Here is a 21,808-nt window from a genome sequence, read left to right as displayed (position 1 = left end):
TTAAAGCCTCTGCCTTTGGCTCAGGTCATGTACCCAGGGTCCTGGGATTGAGCACCCCCCCCTTCACTGGGCTCTCTGCTCAGCAGGGAGCCTGCTTCCTGCCCCCTCTCTGCCTTCCTCTCTGCCTACTTGTGATCTCTGTCCGTCAAATAAATAAATAAAATCTTAAAAAAAAAAAAAAAAAGGCTGGATGGGATGCCTGGGTGGCTTGATTGGTTAAGTATCTGCCTTCAGCTCAGGTCATGATCCCAAGGTCTTGGGAGCAAGCCCCGTGTTGGGCTCCCTGCTCAGTGGGGAGCCTGCTTCTCCCTCTGCCTGCCCCTCCCCCTGATCGTGCTATCAAATAAATAAATAAAACCTATAAATAAATAAATAAATAAGGCTGGATGCATAGTTAAGTGGGTGGTGAGGTTGGAGGTTTCCAGTTCCCGGAAACTCACTCCCTGTCTTCCTCCAGTCTTGGAATGGCTTATCCAGATACAACCCCCAAGCACACGGAGAACAGTGGCAGCTCTCACCCTGCGCCTGGCTGCTGGAGGGCACCTGTAGTCCCTGGCAAAGCTCCTGCCGGTGGAAAGGTATGGACTCCTAAGCTGGGCCATGACACTGACAGGTTAGGAAAAGGCAAGTGAGACCGAAGATCTGAGGCCACTTTGGAGCAGACGCTTCTACAATGCTGGGCCTAGGCAGGAGGCAGCTACAATGGCCACCGAGTCAAAGGAGTCAATTACCTCTTTTCGGTGGTCTGTGCTGCCCCAGGACGCTGAGCGCTTGTGTGTACAGGAGCTGGCCCGCTCTCCTTCCAGCTCTTGCCAGCACAGGGGCGTCTGCAGGGAGAGAAACCCCATGAGACAGAGCGGCTTCTCAGGCAGGCTCCAGGGAAGCAGCCACTTCCTGGTCAGAAGTGGTGGCTCTCTGAAGGCTTCTCTGTCATCTGGTCATCAGCCTCCCGAACACTGCCGGCCTCTTTTATTCTTTGAGGCTTCTCCACCTGCACTGTCCCTCTCCCAGTCGACATCCTCCAGAAAGCCCTCCCTGATAAGCCAACAAGGCCAAACTGCTTTTACTCTTGTGACCTTTACACATGGATTTTGGCCCCAGCTATTCCAGGTGCTCCCCAAGGGACAAGTCCTGCCCTCCCTATCCCAACCAGCCCCAGAAGAACACAGGCTCAGGGAACCACCGGCATCCTCATTCTTGGACCCTTTATGGGTCTGGCACAGGTCTGGGATCCTGGGAGCATTATGCAAAACAAGTTACTAGACAGGACTCCAGTAAGCAGCCATTACTTGGTAAAACAGGAAAAATGTCAGTAGGGGTCCCCAATCCTCCATCTTCGACCAAAGCAGGAGGCTTCCGTGTAGCACAGTGTCTCCAGCTGGCTTCGTGATTTGTCCCTCCACACGGACTGAATGCTGGGGGCCCCAAAGTCCTCCTGAATAGTCATGGGAGGGGACATTCTCAGCAAGGAGGAAGCCAGAATTCTGAACTCAGCCCTGACCCTGACCCTTCCTGGCTTTATCACAGCTCCTTCTCCTGGGCCCTGTGCTGCCCTTTGTGGGAAAAGACCTCTCAGTCGGCCATATCCCCATCCCTGGCTGCATAGGAAGGCCAAGGGCACAAGATTGAGGCAGGGGGGGTCGCAGACCCATTTCCTGGGCCCCAACCTGAGGGAGGAAGTGTTGGCTCAAGAAGGAAGCAAAGGAGGACTAGATCACTTCCCACCACCAACACCCCCTGCTTCCATTCCAAGGGAGGGGCCCAAGGGGGAATGTTCCAGGGGAACCAGCTCTAAGTTCTCTGCACGAGCTGCCAAACCATGAGGGCCTGGGAACCATCTCTTCCAGCAGATCTGCTGACCTCCCCCGAGAGGCTGTTGCAAACAGAAAAAGGGGAGGATAAGAGCCGGGGGAAAAAAACCCAACCACTCACCACCTAACAGCTGTGAAGAAGAGCCGGGGAGGGGGTGGGGGGCAGACTGCCCTGTGCGACAGCTGGACGGAGGGGCAACAGGGAGCGGAGTCTCCCTGGCTCTTCCTTCTTCCAGCTGCTGACCAGGGCCTTTCCTGTGCGACACAGCCAGGGTAAGATGGCTACCCCACCCCCTTTCCCTGACCGCGCCACAAGAAGACCAGCCGGGGCTCCAGAGTCCACGGCCCCCTCCTTCAGGAAGAGGGCAGGCAGCACATCCTTCAGGCCACAGCCCAGACCCTGGAGGCAGAGCTAGCTGTGATAGCATTCAGCATCCAAGCGGCTAGCTGGTCGACTTCCCAATGCTTGCTTCTCCCCGAACTGGGGTGCCAGTACACAGAGCCTCGGGAGAGCTGCTGCGCAGACTGCAAATGAGGAGGTCCCCCTCTCCCACAGTCTCCTCAGCCCAGCAGACACACAAACGCACCTCCCCGCCCTGGGCTTCAAAGCCAGCCCTACAGATCATTAGCTCTCCTCATCCAAGCTAAGCTCGCATACAGGTCACAGAGGTGGGATGGCGACGGTGATGATGCCCATTTCCCTTCCATCGGGAAGGTACCACGCTCCCAACAGCCCCACCCATTAACATCTCTTACAGGCTCTTCAACTGCCTTCTTCCCTCGGAGAGGTGTGGGGGGGTGGAAGGAGACACATGGGTTGACAGTGAAGTCTAGAAAGGATGTGAAAATTCACGCCAAACAGGGATCATGTCTCTCAGTCCATCTTACCTCACCTCTCTCTGCTCAGCCACATCTTCTAGCAACCAGGGCCACCCCTGTGTAAACCATGCTACAAGGTCACTGCTTTGCCGCAACACCTGGCTACGTCCTGGTCACGGATGTCGCTGTCTTACCTGCCATCCCATGGGCCCTCACCCTCGCTGTCTGTACCCAGGCAAACCTAGCTCTGCCTCCTTTCTCCCCTTACCCTGGACTTCTAAGCCTGCCCTCTCCATCTAAGAGGGCCTGCCCTACCAAGTCTTCCCGGCCTGCCCCTTGGGGAGCCCATCTAACTTGTGTATCTCTTACTGACTACTCCTCCGCTCATCTCCTCTGTACAGACAACTCAGAGTACACATCACCCACACACCGAACCTACAGTTACTGAACACACACCGCATGTCAGGTACTGCTCCAGGTGCTGGCAACACAGCCATGTGCAAAACAAAAATCCTTGTTCCCTTTGAGTTTACGTTATGGCTGGGGCACAGTGAAACGTACTAATAGAAAAACGCAGCAATGAAAGGAGATAGGAATGCTAGACAGGGGAACATGATTTTAAATGTCAGGGACATCCTCAATTAAAAAGTAACATCTGAAGGAAAAAGTGAAGGGGATGTGGGAGTGAGCCAGGCAGATATCTGAGGTACAAGAGATCCAGATGGCAGAAACAGCCAGTGCAAAGGCCCTAAGGCAGGAGTGAGCATGGTTTGTTTGAGAATGATAAGGAGGCAAGGCCAGTGTCACTGGAGCAGTGTGAGCAAGAGGCAAAGCAGGAGAAGGTGAGGTCAGTTGGTGTGACAGCCTGAAAAATGGCCCTACAAAGATACCAGATCCCGATTCCTGGAATCTATGTGTGTTACCTTATATGGTAAAGTTTTTACAAATGTGATTAAGTTGTGGATTTTGAGATGCTAAGATTACCCTGGGTTATCCACACAACCTGGGCCATTACAAGTGTCCTTATAAGAGAGGCAGAGGGCAATCAGACATACATGGAGGAAGATAAGGTGATATAACCACAAAGACAGATTCCAGAGTGATGTGGCCACAAGCCAAAGACCGCTGGCAGCCACAGAAGCCGGAAGATGCAAGGAATGACTCTCCCAGCACCCAGCCCTGCCAACGCCTTGATCTTGGCCCAGTGAAACAGAATTCTAATTTCTGGCCTCTGGATCTGTGAGAGAATCAAGTTTTGTTGTTTTAAGCCATGGAGTTTGAGATCATTTGTCACACCAGCTCTGGGAACCTAAGACAGCAGGTCATCCTGTGCTTGAAGCCATGGACATCTGAGCATCTGTAAAGCAAGCCCATGCACGAGCATGGGCTTTGGCCCCTCCGACTGAACGGGGTGTGTCAAGAGTGGGACCCACACCCTGCTCCCTAGTTCCAGTGCATCTGGGCAGACGGGCGGCTTCACCTCTGGGTCTCACGGCAGAGGTCTAAGCCGAGGTCTTCCTGGAGCACAGAAAAGCCACAGCTAAGGAAGCCTACCTTTCGAAGAGTCCCCCTTTTATTGCACAATAAGGGTCAAGCCATGCAGCAGGACGGCAGCCAGATGACCCTCTGGAAGTGGAGTTTCAGCTCAGCAGACCAAAGCATCATGTTCATCAAGGGAATTCAGGCACTGGAACAGATTTATTTTAACACCCTGGCCCACGGGGAGTAGCCGAGAGAGAAGCAGGACCACATACTAGCCATAAGCAACATCACCAAACTGTACAGGACGCTGATCAGATTATGCCAGCCTGGACAGGGGTCAAAGCCAGGAAGCCTTGCCTGGGCATCTGAGCTGCCAGAGGATTAACTGGGGGTGGGCATGGAGGGCAGCTTTCCAAAGAACAGCCTGACAGAACAAGTAGGCAGGGGCGGGAGGGAGCCGAAACCCTCCGAATTGGAACCTGGTTCTCTGACGCCAACCCAACTCACTTTCCACCTGGACTCCCAGGCAAGAGTCCTGGCCGTGCGGTTTCCAGGAACCTTGGCAGAGCCTGGCAGGCCCTGGGAACATAGCTCTGCATACCTGTGCAGGGACCAAGAACAGCGTGGTGCCTGGCCTGGTACAGATGCTCAGTGACTACGTGCGGAACATGACAGTCAGAAGGGACTCAGCCCCCGGGGGACTCTGGTGAAACACAGGCAGGAAAAGGCTGAGGGTGGTCCACCGGCCCAGGCCAGGAACTCCGGCTGGAGGTGGTCAAAGCCACTGGCCTTGGCCCTCCAGTGACTATTGAACCCTTGGATTTTCCAGCACGGACCCATTTTCAAATATTCTGTGCTGCTGTCAAGCCATCTGCTGAACAACTGGTCTTGCTTGCCAGTTTGGAAACCAGGCGCCATGCCCAGGCCCCACACCCAGGGCTGGGATGAGCAGCATGGGGGGCCGGGCAGAGCGGGAACCCGGGGTCCCGTGTGTCTGCAGGATGAGACCAGGGGGGGAATTGTGCTCAAACAGTCATTCCAGCTGTGGTGAGACCACTTCCTCCCTGCAGAAGAGCACACGGAGACACGAGGGCTTTGCACGGCAAGAAGGGAGGTGGAGACAGCACCCAGCCCTGGCCCAGCCACTAGCCGGGCCGGCCCAGAGCACTTGGTGGCCGGCTTGGTTTGTCAGCTAACCTGGGGACACGGTGGTCCAGAGAGGGGAAATCATCTTCATACTGGCCTGAAGAAAACTGAGAAAGTCCTCTAACACACGAGGAACCTCCTCCTGATGATGGTGACTCCATCCAGGAGCCTTGCCAGTCCTCCCTGACTGGCCGCTCTGTACCCTGCTCCCGCCGTACCCAAGCTCTTCCTTGGGCTCACCCAGCTTGTCTCTGGGAGACCTGGGCAGCTCTCTCCCATGGCTCTTCTGGGCTCAGAACATGCAGAGCTTCACAGAACACCCTATTCCACCAAATAAGACTCATCCCCCTCTCTTCCTCCCCGGACCCAAATAATCTGAGTAACCATCTTGTGAGAAAAATTTGAGAATGCAGCATGCTCGGCTATCCAAAGGACAGGTGCTCTGTGTCTCCTGCCTAGGTCAGAAACTTGTTTGGAACGGGGAGCATTCTTGTTTCCTCTAGAACGTTCAGCCTAACAACGGCTACTACCTTCACTACAAGGCATGTCCCCAGGAACACCAGGGCTGACGTGGTTTCCAAACACACACACTCTAGCTGCTGGCTCTGGGGTGGGGGATAGGAGGCAAACAGGAGGGCAGAAGCAAGGGCCTGTCTGCCAGACACAGCAGGAGTCCTAACACTGGTGTGTCTGGAAGAGAAGGGGCAAAAGGCAGGGGTAGGGCTCAGAGGAAGGAGGGAAGGGTGCCGGCCTCAATTTATTTATTTTTTTTAACAACATAAAAGCTTTCAAGGACTTTGGTAAATCCTGCCTCCATCCTTTCCCTCTACCTTTGTCCATGCTCCCTTGTAGCTCCCCAATAAAACCTCTCCCTCATCTCTAGTCTGTTCTGGGGATATGCCCGTTCTGCAGAGAGAAGGAACACCAATCACTTAGGGAGAGGGCAGGAGAGCCTCAGGGCTTCCCGGTATAACGTCAGTGTTGAAGGAGGTAGCCCGTGCCAGGCTGGGGTAGAGTGGGGGCCTCAAGCAAAAATGTGACTGGAGCCCCAAGTCTAGAAACCGAAAATTCCCAGAAGGCCAGGACTGAAAGACGGGCAGGATTGCATACTTTGGTTTGGATGCCTACGTTGATCAGAATTCTCCCACGTCTTGACTCCGGCCACAATATTGACAGGTTGCTAAGAGTTCCTCGAGGGCTGGAGCCCATCCCGGGAAAAGAGGAAAGCTGCACAGCCTGGCCTTGCCAGACCCACGGAGGCGCATCGCTGACCTCTGTCTCGCCGTGGCAAGAAGCCCAGACTTGTTATATAAAAGATCTGGCCTGCAGCTGGAGCCCGAGCAAAAACACACAGCCTAGAGCCCAGGCCTCTAAATCCCGCCAGGGAACATCTGAGGCCAACCCTCCCTTGAGTTGACAAAGAGAACACTCTCCAAGGAGTCGGGTAGAGGCTTCCTAGAAGGTCGGCAGCCGGAAGTGACAAGGGCAGGGAGAGGTGGAAGCCCGCACCTGACAAAGGGAGATGTCACACTTGAGCTTGCACACTTAGAAGGAGCCTCAGGTCCTGTCCTCCTAGAAGCCCTGCTTGATTAGATACCTTCTTTGAATTAAACCCTCCTCTCCGAAGAGAAGGGAGTGTGTACTCCAGGCCTGTGAGGGCAAAGCAGAAGGCGCCTTACTCAGCCTTTCCCAAGGATACAGGGCACAGCAATGCCTGGGGCTCCAAGGAGGCAGGCCCCTGCTGTCCACCACTGGAGCGTGTCCTCCCTTCACATTCTGTCCGTAGATCGAAAGAGGGCCACTGATCTCAGCTGCGGCAAATTCCTTCTAGTTCAAGGTGGGGCATTCCCATGAGAATTTCTCTCCTCTAAACCATGCCAAACATTTGGCCTCATCTGATCTCTTGGCTGTCTGTTCACTGGCCTTCATGGAACTGGCATCCAGATTCACAGAGGCCAAATCTTGTTCTCATTTCCTTATCCTTCATTCCAACATGACGAGAACAGTACTGGGCATTCAGACATTCACTAGCAACCTTTGAAAATGGAGCTTACTAAAAAAAAAATAATAAATAAAAGCAAGGGACCAACGGGATGTGCACAGAAGAGGCAGGGGGATGTGAGGGAACGAAACACTTTCACGCTTGGCTGTCACCCCACCTGCGAGCAAGCCGAGTGGGTACACACTCCCGGCTTGCAAAGGAAGAGCTGACTTGCCCAGGACCCCCCAGGATACAGGACTGCTTCTGAGGCCCCACGCTACCCACCCTGTTTCCTCTTTCCTGAGAACAAGTTGTTTGTTCTGAAGTCAAAGAGGAATGGGTTTATGTATCAAAAGGGAAAAGATTGGACTCAACTGCTAAGAATGGTGAAGTCCTGAATCAGATTAAGAAGTATCTTTGTATGGGGTGCCTGGGTAGCTCAGTCAGTTAGCTCAGAGTCCAACTCTTGATTCTGCTCAGGTCATGATCTCAGGGTCATGAGATCCAGCCCCAAGATGGGCTCTGGGCTCAGTGGGAGTCTGCTTGGAATTCTCTCTCTCCCTCTGCTCCTCCCCACCCCTGCGTGTGCATTCCGCCCCCCTCTCAAATAAATAAATAAATCTTAAAAAAGAAAGAAATATCTTTGTATAATTTTACATAGAAGATGACCCCTTGCTCAGGTGAACACTATCTTATTTGAAAACTGGCCAAGGGGCCAGGTGACCCGTGGAGTTTCCTTTGAAGTTCAGGATTCTTAGTGAAAAGACCACCAGGAAGAAAAATACTGACAGAGGACCTGAGCTCCAAAGGACTCAAACGGTCCCAGTGGACTCCAATGGGCTGCTGGCTAGGTCTGGAGTCTTCACAATCTGAGAGCTTTCCACTCCTACTGCTCCAGGGAGAGCTATCCCAGCTCAAGACACTTTCTGGCCCCCTCTCCCAGTTGTCTGGGGAATGTAAACTCGGTTGAATGTTGGCCTGCTTAATTTTAGAAAGGTAAATCTCATTTTTGAAAACCTAGAAGAGATTCCAAAGTCAACTCTTGCTGACCCACACACAAATACTCAAAAGCCAGACTGGGAAACCCAGACTGACTTCTCTCTTGCACCAGCCAGGTGGGATGCAAGCTCGTTTTCACGGTAGGTTTACAGACAAAACTGAGCTGGTAAGTATCAGATGCTGAGAAGCCACATGGTGAAGACGTACAGCCAAAACCCAGGACAGATCATGTCAGTGACTGCGAGTTGGTAAGCAGACCAAAAGCCTCCTGAGCCAGCCCCCGCCCCCCATCCCTATCCCCTTAGGAGAACGAGTCATTACCTGGGTGGCCTTGTCATTGGTACAGCAGGTGAAGGCCCCATCGGCATCTCGTGGCCACTGGCCCAGAAGGTAGGAGCTGAGGATGGTATCCAGGGAGAATGTACGCCGGACCTGGGGTGGCTGAGGCCTACACACTGACTTTTCTGGGGCCACGGAGCACGGGACGCTGGCTGGAAGAGAGCACAGCCCGCACACCTTGACGTCAGCATGGATGAAGGAGACGAGTAACCAATCCTGTCTCCCAGGAAAGCCTCACCTGACGGCCATGTCTTCACTTGTATCCACCTCCATCCTAAAAGATTATTTGAAGAGGCCTATAAAAGCAAATACAGTCTGACCAGAGCTATCCTGACTTAACAAGCTGGTCTTTATCACTGGAAACGATTTACATCATTTTACTTCAGACAAGGGGTGATTTTATTATACATGTCTTCTTTCTCCTGTTCCTAAAGGACCAGGAGCCCTGAACTCCTAAGTCTCGAAGTACTCGAGGGCAAGACTGTTTCCCATCATTAATGAGGGAACTCTAAGGGGCCCCCAAAACAAGCTTTTATCCTCTGCCCTGCCTCTCTCCGGCACCCACTGCAGGGCTCCTGAGGACTGCACAAACTCAACCCAATTAACTGAAGGACTCTTCACACTTCCTTCATGACTGGTTAGCTCAGGGAACCTAGGTGACTAAGACAAAGAGAACAACAGAACTCCTTTCAACCATCAGGGATGGAAAAATCTAGCTTAGGAAAATCATTCTTTTGGTTCCCTCCTCTGTCTCCCCTCTTCTGGCTAAATTGGACAAAAATAAAGCAATTAGAAATCCATCCATTTAAATTTTACCTTGGTTAAAGCTTTTTGGGAGATGGTAAAAACTGAGGCTGCTGATAAAATCTAAGGGTTCCGGAATCATCTGTTAAGTTTCAATCAGCTGGGTTGACCCTGCTTTCCACATTCAGAACATTCTATCTTGGGGTGCCTGGGGGGCTCAGACGGTTAAGCGTCTGTCTGCCTTTGGCTCAGTCATGATTTCCAGGTCCTGAGATCAAGTCCCACGCTGGCAGGGGTTGGGGAGAGGTCCCAGCTCAGCTGGGAGTCTGCTTCTCCCTCTCCCCCTGCTTGAGCTCTCTATGTCTGTGTATCTCTCTCAAATGAATAAATTTTTTTAAAAACCTTAAAAAAAAATTATACTAACTTAAGATCTGTAAAGGCTCTTTCCTTTCAACAGAGCAAAACGTTTTCACATCTGTAGCAATCCCTTGATAGTGCATGTGTGCATTAAGCAGAGCAAAAGGAACTAGGGATCGTAGGTATAAATAAACTTGAAGAGCTTTATATTAAAAACACACCAACAGGTTGGCAGTTCCTCAAAAAGTTAAACATAAAATTACCATATGATCCAGTGATTGCACTTCTAGGTAAACATACAAAAGAACTGAAAGCAGGGTCTTGGTCACTCATGTTCATAGCAGCGCCATTCTCGACAATCAAGAAGTAGAAGCTACCCGATGTCCATCAATGGGTGAATGGCTAAACCAACTGTGGGGTATATACGCGATGGGCCATTAGTCTCAAAGGGGGATGAAATTCGGACTCATTCTACAATACGACGAAGCTTCAAAACATTATACTAAGTGAAATAAGACGGACACAAAGGACAAATACTGTACGATTCCACTTCTAGAAGGCAAACTCATAGGGGCAGAAAGTAGAATAGTGGTTACCAGGGACTTAGGGGGTGAAGGGAATGGGGAGTATTCATGGGCACAGAGTTTCTGCTTGGCATGATGATAATGTTCTGGAAATGGATGGTAGGGAGGTTTGCACAATACTGTGAACGTACTTAATGCCACTGAATAATGAACTTGAAATGGTTAAATGGTAAAATTTATGTTAAGCATTTACCATGATAGAGAAGTTGATGCTAACCACACTATATATTCTCTAAATCTGTTTACCTACTTATACACATTTTGACATAGTTGAAATCAACGTGAAATATACATTACGTTCTGCTTTGTTCTACCCATTTCATATACCCACTTGAAGTATCAACAATCTACTTATTTGCCATTTCCAATGACTACATAATATCCCACTAGGTTGGTATACAGTTGCCTGCTTAACCACTCCCACATTATTATCCCATATTTGAAGGGTCTCCCTGCCCACAATCTGGACATCACAAATGTTACCACCTGGATAAATTTCAGGCTGTTTTTATCTAATTCCTGGCATATTTCTGAGACCTCTCCTTGAGCTATCATATGTGTTCATTTAAAACAGAAGAAAATGGGGCACCTGGGTGGCTCAGTGGGTTAAAGCCTCTGCCTTCGTTCAGGTCATGATCCCAGGGTTCTGGGATCAAGCCCCACATCGGGCTCTCTGCTCGGCAGGGAGCCTGCTTCCTCCTCTCTCTCTGCCTGCCTCTCTGCCTACTTGTGATCTCTGTCAAATAAATAAATAAAGTCAAAAAAAAGAAGAAGAAAATGACACACTGCAACAGTAGTAAGTGTGAACTGCAGAAAAGTCAGGAAATACACAAACAAAAAGAAAAACCTCGACTCTCAACAACCAGAGATAAGCCCCGCAATGCTATGAGATACACCTTTGTCCGCCAGACTGCTATGTGTGTGCTTTAAAATAAAAAATGGGATCATGCTGTACATATTATTTTGCAATGTTTTCACCTTATACCATAAACACTTTTCCAAATAATATATACTGGCCTGCAAGATACCCTTTTAAAAGATCTTTAACATTTCTGTTAAAACTCTTCAAAAGTTCATTTTCGTTTTCGAAGACAGTAACCAAAGGCCTTATGTCCTGGTCCCACTTACCTTTTCTGCACATTTCACTCCTCCTCAGGGTCTCTGTGTCCTGGACAAGCTGTACAATGCACCATTTCCCACCATGTCCTATGCCTTCCCTCCTCTGATGTTTTGCACAGGTGCCCAGAGTCAGTATCTGCCCCATGTGTCCGGGCCAGCCTAACTGTCTCCACCTCCACAAAGCCTGCTGGATTCCCTAGAAGAATTTTCTGATTTCCCTCAGCACTTTGTACTCTTTTAGTACCTAGAATCCTCTCTCTTGGATTATGGGTATTTTAACTCCTAGATAATAAACAACCTGTGGCCAAGGACGGTCTCTAATTTATCTTTGTACCCCACACAGTGCTGAGAACACAGGGCTAGTGATTGGCAGATGCCTAAGTTTTCATATAAAATTTAAAAACCATTAATACAAGGGAATCTACTCTAATCAGATCAGGGATTCGAAGTCTGTCTGCCTGGCGCATCCATGCTCAACCCCCTCCTCACGAGTAAAGCCCCCACGGCTGCTGGTCTTTTTTTTTCTCTGGCTCAGGAAGGCCTGGTCTCTCTCTTCTCCTCCCTGGGCCTTGTCACCCAGTCAGTCAGTGACAGGCATGCTGGGTTCAAGTCCCAACTTCACGTCCCCCATTTGCAGTCAGCCACTCTTTCTCCCATTCTAGGTTTAAGATTAAAAGGTGGCAATCCAGGGGTGCCTGGGTGGCTCAGTGGGTTAAAGTTTCTGCCTTCGGCTCAGGTCATGGTCCCAGGGTCCTGGGATAAAGCCCCATATCGGGCTCTCTGCTGCTCGGCAGGGAGCCTGCTTCCCTTCCTCTCTCTCTTGCTGCCTACTTGTGATCTCTGTCAAATAAATAAAATCTTTAAAAAAAAAAAATAAATAAATAAATAAATAAATAAATTTTAAAAAGCTGGCAATCCAGATATTTTGGGGAGGTTTTGATGCATGCTGGTCAGACACAACACCGCTGCCCCGTGGGCCTCCAAAACTGTCTTAGGAGAGCCTAGGGAATGAGGTGGGCGGCAGCCCCAGAAAGTGAGTTTACGGGAACACATGACAGAGCCGTGCGAATGAGGGCCAGGACTCCTAGGCAGGGAAAACAGTTAGGAGGGAATCTCTGGGAACAGCCTCACCCAGTCTTCCCCCAGAAACTGCTGCAAAAGCCTCCTGGAGATTTTTCTTTCACCGAGACCACGAGGGCTCTCTGGTATCTACAGAGAACTTTTAAATTTCACCCCAACTGCAAAGTCCTTTCTGGGTCTTTACTCTCCCATCAGCCCCAAACGGGGTGGGGGGGGGGTGGGGTGTAAGGGAACGGAGGCCCACAGTGGGCCAGTCTCATACTGGACTCGGTTGCCCATAAGGTCTGAGGCAGTCCTACACCTAAACCCAAGTCTCCTTCCTCCTCAATCACCCCATTTGGGCTCCTGGCCCTTCAGCATCAGAAACACTCTCTGAGGTTGCAGGGGACACCTGCCTACACACCTGCCGGAAGGACTGTCTTTAGAGCACCTTTTTGGGGAAGGGAGTCTTTTGATGGCAGGCATTATCCAGGTGTCTGTACTGACTTTCTGTTTTTCAGGTTGGTTGGGTTTTTCTTTTTCTTTTTTTTTTTTGAAGTTTTTGAAACCTTGGCATTCTACGATCTCCCAGGGATAATTTAAAGCACACCCATTTGATAACTGTTCGCATTACCCCTCATAATCCACCCTACTCATGAGCTACAGTAGGAACCCAAGCTTAAGGGTGGCAATCAGAGATGGAACCATACTCTCAGTACCCCTGGGGTAAGGCAGAACCCAGAATCCTAGAATATGTGGTGAGAATCCAACCACCCACTCTGGTCAACTCTACATCCTTTCTGGCTACCTTTGACCAAAGTGATTCACAAAGACTCTGAGGGGGTCATGGGTCCTGACTTGCTCTTCCATATACCAACACCCCCACCCACACACAAACACACCAAGAAAGAAACACACACAAAAAAGGAAGAAAACAACATGGGGGTGGGAAATAGGAATGGAGAGAAACTGAGGACCCCAATCCAGGACCAGTGACCCTTGATGCCCTTCTCTCTGCCAGACCTGCAAGCACCTCACTGCATCCAAGTCAAACCTGGAGGTCTTGCCTCAGTTTGTTTTCCTTCAAGGAGGCAGCTGGGCCTCAGCCTTATTTCTAGGGTGACCACATCCTACCACTGGCATAGCTCCTACCAGTCACGAGGTGACAGAATCACCTTCTGTCTCAAGACACCTCAGCAAGTCCCCACTTCCCCTCCCCAGCCGCCAATTCTTGGCAGTCCTAACACCTCTGAAGACAGTTAAAATGTCATGTTTCCTTCATGCCCAGAAAATGAGAGGGGCACTTTTTGAAAAATTCAATTTTGATAGCAAACGAAAACTCACCACTTACTTCAGAAACCTCATCCTAAGTGGTTTGGCGAGCACCTGCTGATGTGGGCGCTGAAACCGATGAAGGGCTAAACCCATGTGTCAAGTTCCTCCCAAGTACAACACAAACCAAAGCTAGAATCAGACAGTGATGGGTCTGGTGCCATCCTCCAAGGGGCGACATTGGAGTGTGAGCAGTGTGGTCCCCAAGAGGTCAGATGTGAGGGACCCGCTTCTTACAGATTTTATTTATTTATTGGACAGACAGAGATCACAAGTAGGCAGAGAGGTAGGCAGAGAGAGAGGAGGAAGCAGGCTCCCTACTGAGCAGAGAGCCCGATGCGGGGCTCGATCCCAGGACCCTGGGATCATGACCTGAGCCAAAGGCAGAGCCTTTAACCCACTGAGCCACCCAGACGCTTCGAGGGACCCCCTTCTGACCAAGGCTCCAAAAGGACCCACTTCTGACCTTCCTCCTGATGGGACTGCAGCCACCACCACCCAACCTCCCTGGGCCTGCTCTCCCATCTGGCAAGTGGGAGCTCATGCCCAGCCTACGGTACTTCCTAGCGATGCTCTCAAGAACAGAGGGTGAGAGGCAAAGCTACTTGAAGTCTTCGCTAGAAAGCTTATGTCGAACCAGTTAACATCACTTAAACCCTCCCTCCTCCATAATTCTTTAGGATACAAGGTCAGGTAAAGGAACCTAGAAAAGGATTCAGCCCAGAAAAGATGCATAGAATGAGTTCCAGCCACACTATCCCTTGGGACACATGGACGGAGTAACAGCCTACCCCAGCACGGACACTGCCTTGAGGAACTGGTGGAGAGGCTGTCTGTGTGTGCCCATGCTGCCCACGGGGACCCTAACTCTGTGGGGAATGTCCCCGAAGAAATCTCACAAGTGAGCGTAGTTCAAACAGGAGCTCGTGGGCTTCTCCCTCATGGAATATACCAGAAAGATCTGGGGATTGGGTTCTGCCCCACCGTTGTTGTGATTATGGTCAACGAAGAAGCGTTGAGAAGTCACAATGGCTGTTTGTGGTTGGAAGCTGAACTGGTTTCATTTCTGGAAAGTACCCCTCTCTCGATTTGGGAAACGGGGGCGGGGGGCGGGGGGAAGAGGACCATCGGCTCCCCTGTCTGAGCAGGGACGCCCAGATCGTGCCAGGCCATGACAAAGCAGCAGGCTGCAGGGGCCCCGGCTGGGTGCCTGCGGGAGGGTGGAGTGTCCTGTTTACTGCGCGGTGGGGTTTTATCGGCCCATCGCATGCAGCCGCCTCCACAGCCCAACCACCTGGCGAAGCACCCTGGCACGGGGCCAGGCCATTTCACCAGGCAGTGGAGCAGCGGCGGATGCTGGGGTTCTTGGGCAAAAGCAAATGGAAAAAACAAAACAAAACAGCGCACACCGGAGATAAGACGCCTTGGGTGCTATCTTCCAGAGCCACCCGCTTCTGTTTCCCAACTGCTGCATGCGTAAGGCTGAGGGGACAGGGGCTCTGAGTGCAGACAGCCAGCGGTCAGGTGTCTGTGCTTTGGGGGAGGAGTCCACGGGCACAAAGCAAAGAGCAGACCAGACACTGGACCGAAAGCGGCCAAGAGGGGCCCAGCGCACCACCAGGGACCAACAAGATTCCAACGGCGGGACTTTGAGTGCCCACACCGAGCCCGTCTACAACCACTGCTGACACCAGAGGAGGAACACCAGAAGCTGCCGGCGAAGGTGAAGTGCTCGAGGCCAATGCGATCCCTAGGGGCCAGGCTACCAGACACAAAGCCCGGGGACCCCCCCCCCCAGCAAATGACACTTCAGAAGGATCAGCAAACTCTCTCTGCACCTCCCTCCTGTCCCTGGCTCAGGCTGGACCACGCCAGCAAACCCCCACCCCAGGAACCCAGAGGAGGAGGATAACAGCACTCAGAAGAAGGGCAGGAGGGGGTCAGGGGAAGGCAGCAGACGAGGCAGGAAGTGAGGCTTCTGGGGCTGCCTTTCTCAGCTTGGCCAGAGAGAGAGTGTGGGGTGAAGGTTTGGCAGCTCACAGGGAGAAAGCGGCCTCTGGCCAAAGGGTCCCAGCTTGGGGGCGATATCACTCCCGTTACCACCTCTGAAGCAAAACAGAAACCTGGGAAATGAAACGAGGCTACTCTCCCCCACCCAAAATACCCAAGAAGGACAGCCAATGAGCTCATACGCGTGGCCCAAACACAACAGTTAGCTGGTCTAACAAAGGAGGTACCAGTCACCTTCTCCCGCTGTGGGGGCTCTGAAGCACTATTAGAACCAGCCTTCCACCTCTCCTCTTAGAGATAGCTCGCAGTACCAGAAGCTGTACTTATGCTGGAGGAAATAAGAAAATGCAGATGAGCAAGAAGTGAAAAATAAAAACAGGGCCTGTCCCCTGGCCTGAGATCGCCGTCTGTCCACATCCTTCCTGGTCTCTCCCCATGCACACATGTACATGTGTCTTTTTAATAAAATGAGATCCTATTATATGTATTTTTCTGCCATCTGCTTATTTCCATCACAGATCTTCCTTTGGAAAAGAGGAGTAGGCAGGGGCAGGGCAGCCTAGGAAGCGGAGGCCGGGCACAAGGCTAGCCATCAAGGGAGTAGGCCCTGCCCTGTCCACCCCCGAACCAACCCCAGCTATGATACAGTACTACTTCTGCTGGGGGGCCAGAAGGGAGCAGGTATATGTCAATTTGGAGAGGAACAAAGTAAACCAGGGCATCAGAATTTCTAAACATTCCCCCAATAACAGATTGGCAGTAAGTAGGGGAAGTTCCTTCCAGCAGCTTGACAGGGATTCTTTTTCCATTTCAGTCGTGTGTTGGGATTAAACACTGCGGGCAATCTTCTGAGCGATGTATGATCCAGAGCCACTGAATCACTTAACTCAGGGACATGTGGGTTCGGGAGGGAAGTTGTGGTCAAACTGAAATTCCCACTTATGACGGTACAAGAGTAAGAAGCCCTCCTTGGAAAGCCCGAGGAGACCCCATCCATCCCAGCTGGGAAAATCACACCTGGGGCTCCGAGCACTCTCAACACCAAGCAGAGAGCTCACTTCAGCCACAGCAGGGAGAAGCAGCTACAGAAACGAGAGTTAAAAAGAAAGAAGGAAACAAGAGGGACATCGCATTTCCCTGGCCAAAGAGGCTTCTCTAAAGAGAAAACAGTGATGATAGTTGTATACGCATGAAAAACGAACTCAGCCGGGCCCTGAATTAATGACTAATTCCACGGTTAAGGGTGCAGCTCATGCGAAAGCCTTTCTGGGCTCTGTGTCTGACTTCCTAGCACGCAGACCACATCTATGGGAAGCTGAAGAGTAGGGCCAGGAGAAACCCATCTAGAGAGGTCACCGTACAGAAAGAAAAAAAGAACACACTGAGTCTGTATCAACAGGGAGGGAAAGGGCAATCCCAAGTGTGTGCGCACGTGCATGGATAAGGAACAGACAGCATTTCTGTAGACGGTTGTTCAATTCTCAAGAAGCTGCAGTTAGAAGAGAAGGAAGTGGTGTGAACTCTTCACCTTTTATCTGAATTCTCTGAAGAGTTCTGTAGGATTTCAACATATTTAAAACAAAACAAAATACTAGCAGTTAGTGATTGGAGCAGGCTTTCCTTTGGGAGCCGTTTCTTGGCCTCTGCAAGAAGAACAGAAATAGCACACAGCCTGGCCCTCTCCATCTTAAAAAAAAAAAGTCCCCACTGATGGTTATTTGGGAGTGACCAATCTCTAAACTCAGAGGACAGACATAAACCCTTGAAGATCTCCACTTCTCACAACAGTCTGATTCCTATCAAGGCAAGAAGAAATCACGACATCCAGCTAGCCCTCAGGTAGTCTTGGAAGATAAGTGAGGGAGAGGCAGAAACAGAGATCAAGGAGGTTCATTAATAAACCCCGTGAGAGGGGCGCCTGGGTGGCTCAGTGGGTTAAGCCTCTGCCTTCAGTTCAGGTCATGATCTCAGGGTCCTGGGATCGAGCCCTGCATTGGGTTCTCTGTTCAGCGGGGAGCCTGCTTCCCCCCCACCTCTCTGCCTGCCTCTCTGCCCACTTGTGATCTCTGTCTGTCAAATAAATACATGAAATCTTAAAAAAATAAAAATAAAAAAAAATAAACCCCGTGAGAGGACAGCTGGGATTGAAACTTGCAGATTCCTACTCTAACAGCACGCACCCTATACACTCGTGAACTCATCTATGGAAGAGAAGGGAGAGCTTCCAAGGAGTCACAGGTGGGGGCCTGTGATACAGATCTTTCTTCCTCTGAAGACTTGTGACAATCGGATCCCCACCCCTGTGTTCCACTGTCAGACTCAACTGTCATGACTGCTTGGCTGGCTGCTTTGGTTCAGGGACTAGTCCACGGGCTGGAAGGGTTCTAGTCCTTTCCCTTGCTAGGAACCAGGGTGATCATACCTGGGTCTCAGGAATCCTGTTTTACCCACTGGGCATCTTGGGTGAGTCAAGGGGGAGAAGACAATTAAAAAAACGAGAGATTCCTCTTCTAGTGAGGAGAGTGGAAACTGCATGAAAGAAAGAAAAGGAGAACAGAATTACAGCTAACTCCCAAATAGTCAAAAAATTTCTGCTTTGTGAACCAACTTATTTTTAGCTCCATCCAGCCTGCCTTCCCGACCTGAAGGAAACTGCCAGATAGCAATATATGTGTAAGCAACTATTTCTTAATTTAGTATCAATACCAAGTCATACAAAACACCTAGTCTTTGACAGAATTTGATGGAACCCATTTTGTTGCCTTCCCCCCAACCTATGATTTCCATAAAATAAAAAAATTTTTAATCCTCTTTTGAACTTCTCATGTCCATACTCATGTCCATTAGTGCTAATTCAGAACTAGCCTTACTGCAACTCTCAAAGTAATCTCTTGGCCAGGAAGAGCCACCAGTGGGTGCCAAGCCACTGGGAAAAACACTACAGGGAACAAAATGTTTAAATAAACGCCAAATATCAAAAACCACTTATCAAAAGAAGAATGTATTTTTACAGTGGGAAATCTGCTGGTGGTCACCACCTCATGTGATCAAGGTTAGCCATTACTCTTAAAGGATACTCTGACCTAATAGACCTCCTAAAGTGATATAAAGTACCCAACTTCACCCATGAAATGTTCTTGCCAGGAGTGTTTTACCAGAACCAAATCAGGCCCCAGACCTAACTTTCTAGTTACAGGAAATACAGAGGATAGAGGAACAAGCTAAATGCCACCATGAAAAAAAACAGCCAGAAAAATCCAGAATGTGAGATAGTTAGAAGGCAGAACTGGTTCATGCTTTTCAAAGTCCTTGGAAACCAAAAACCAAAAACACGAGTGGAAGGGGAATTCTTGATAAACTTTTTAAAAAGACATAACCGGGGCATCTGGGTGGCTCAATTGGTGAAGCGGTTGCCTTCAGGTCAGGTCATGATCTAAGGGTCCTGGGATCGAGCCCCATGTGGGGCTCTCTGCTCGGCAGGGAACCTGTTCCCCCCTCTTCTTCTGCCTGTAGCTCCCCCTGCTTGTGCTCTCTCACTCTCTCAAATAAGTAAAATCTTTAAAAAATAAATAAATAAAAATAAAAAGATATAACCAAACGAGAGTCTTTACTGGATTCTGGCTCAAAGGCAAAAACAAGGGGCACCTGACCAGCTCAATCAGTAGAGCATGCGACTCCTGATCTTGGGGTTGTAAGCTCCAGCCCCATGTCGGATGTTGAGATTGCTTTTAAAAAAACAAAAAAAAAAAACAAAAAACAAAAAAAAAACTTAAAAAATAAACAACAAACAAAGAGCAATCTGAGGGGCAATTTGAAAGTGGACTGGATACTAGATGATATGGGATTACAGATAATTCCGTTAGGGTAATAATGTTATCATGATTATGTAGAAGAATGCCCTTACTCTCAGCGGATACCACTGTGGCTAAGGGCAAAAAGTGTCATGACATGTGCAATTTATTTTCAAACAATTCAAAACAAATAAACAAAACACACATACAGATGCATATGTAAGTCTAGACACACATATGTAATCCCCAGAAGGAGAGAAAAGAGATTTGACAAATACAGCAAAAAGTTATCAGTGAGTCTAGGTGAAAGATAAATGGGTATGCACCGTGCTTATAACTTTTCTGTAGGTTTGAATTTCTTCCAAAATAAAGTTGTGAGGGGAAAAAAAAAAAGGAACTGGCTTAATTTGGAAGGACGGAAATTCAGTTCACTAGTCAGCAAGGATTTAAACCTTTTAGCGTTTCAATCTTGGCAGGTTGTAGTCATAGAATTTGTAGTCAAATTCAACTGAGTCACTGCTCTGGACTTCTAATTTGGGGAAAGGGAAGGTAGGCAGGAAGAAACGAAACCCTGAATGAAGCTTAATCTGAGGTCAGGAATTGAAAGATGTAAATCAGGACAAGGTAGAATAAAGATACCGAATGAAGGAGGCGATGTTAAATTAAGAAAGGTGACAAGATCCCGGTAGCAAGACCAAGACCACAAGACTGTGGGCAGAATGAAAGGGCTCCTGCAGGTCCAGAAACACAGCTGAACTGGACAAGAGCTTGGCTCTGCCTGGCAAAGTTAGCACTGGGCATTCATTGGCCACAGGAATAGAGAAAGCAGTGAGATCTCATGGAAGATGGGTCAACATGGCTGACAAGAACGTAGGTAGGTAGGTTGCAGGGAATGGTGAAGGACTTAGAATTTATCAGTCTTCTGTATGGATGAAAAAATGAAGGGAAGATAAGAGACTTCAGTTAGGAGAGAATTCAGCTAGATAAAAGGAAGACCTTCTCGCTGATCCCAGTCAGATGAGGAAGGCGACTACATAGAGTCCGCCCTGAACAGCTCTGGGGAGCGAAAATGACAAGCCCCCCCAGATGGCTCAGTAGTCCCCCCAGGAAGGCAGGGAAGTACAGCAGAGGAGTCTGAGTCTCCTCTAGTTCTAGAATTCCCCAAGTCTCATTATAGGATAAACAAGAGATGGCCAATTCTGCTTAATGGAAAGCTCAGGGCTATTATCTGGGGTGAGATAAGTTCAGTGGGAAGGTGGGGGAGGCACAAATTCAAAAGGATATTTGCCTTACCTAGGCTGATCAGACAGCTGTGCCGTGGGCTCCCAGAGCAAGCAGGAGGGTATAAACAGCACTCAATTTACCTGTGGCTAGCCACAGGCAGAAGGCTGATCACATGACTGGGCAAGCAGACATCAGAGCTCAGAGGGTGGGTTGGCTCACTGGCTACACCTCACTAGGTTGGAACCTGTCAGGCTCTCTGCTCTGAACACTGACTCAGGTTCATCTTGCTTGGGGCTGAGGGCTGGGGAGAGGGGTTCCATAAGAAGCAGTTGCTCAACTATTCAGGACCAGGAAGTTATAGTCACAGCATCTGCTTTGCCTTCAGGGTCTAAAATCCTATTAGGGTCACTCTGCCCAGCCCTGGCCGCCTTACAAAGCTGTGTGGACCATGCTGCCCCACTTGCAGAAAGCCTTCTCTGGTTACCTCCATCTCCTTCCGCAGGTTCTACTGTGTCGTCCCTGGCTGCAATGGGGAGAGACATCCAAGTCCGCTCCATCCCACCTGGCCTCCAACACCCCATACCTGACCCAGCCTGACCTCAAATCCCAGGCAAATTCCTGAGCCGTCACCCCACCAGTGGAAAAACCCCAAAGCATGCCAGGCAACATTCCGGGGCAGCCCCTTCATGGCAGCCTTGGTCTTGCCAGTTGTTCCATCTCTTAAGGGAGGCTCAAAGGTTATGTAGTGCCTCCAGGGTAAACCTCTTCTAAAAGTACCATCAGATGGTCCCCGTCCAGAAACAGCCTAGAAAGGCATGACATTGGGAAGGTTTTTCCTACCATCACTGTACACCCAAGACCACGGAGGACTTCAGAGCAGAAAAACGCTGGTCAGGTCACCTCTCTCCATGTGCTTGCAGGGGCAGAGGCGGACAGGACAACACCCATCACTAGAGGGTAAGTTACACTCCCTCCACAAAGTACATGAAGGGCTTTGTGTCTGCTCTTAAT

General features: G+C 50.0%; 1 protein-coding gene across 3 annotated transcripts in view; it reads right to left on the bottom strand.

Moving 5' to 3' along the window:
• Positions 1-21,808, bottom strand: part of FAM117A (family with sequence similarity 117 member A) — a 65,599-nt gene that overhangs the window by 9,330 nt on the left and 34,461 nt on the right. For 2 of the 3 annotated variants that reach the window (XM_044248734.1, XM_044248731.1), the window contains 2 exons: positions 8,560-8,729; positions 732-827 (listed from right to left, as the gene is read on the bottom strand). In XM_044248734.1, the coding sequence (XP_044104669.1) occupies positions 732-827; positions 8,560-8,729 (266 nt within the window). Of the gene's footprint in view, positions 1-731; positions 828-8,559; positions 8,730-11,390; positions 11,579-21,808 lie in introns of those variants that run through there. The other variant, XM_044248733.1, reaches the window with a different exon arrangement.

This window comes from Neovison vison, chromosome 5 (genome assembly GCF_020171115.1).
Source record: "Neovison vison isolate M4711 chromosome 5, ASM_NN_V1, whole genome shotgun sequence".
NCBI lineage: Eukaryota > Metazoa > Chordata > Mammalia > Carnivora > Mustelidae > Neogale > Neogale vison.
Note: the sequence above shows the minus strand (reverse complement) of the source record. Positions and strands in the feature narration are given on the sequence as shown.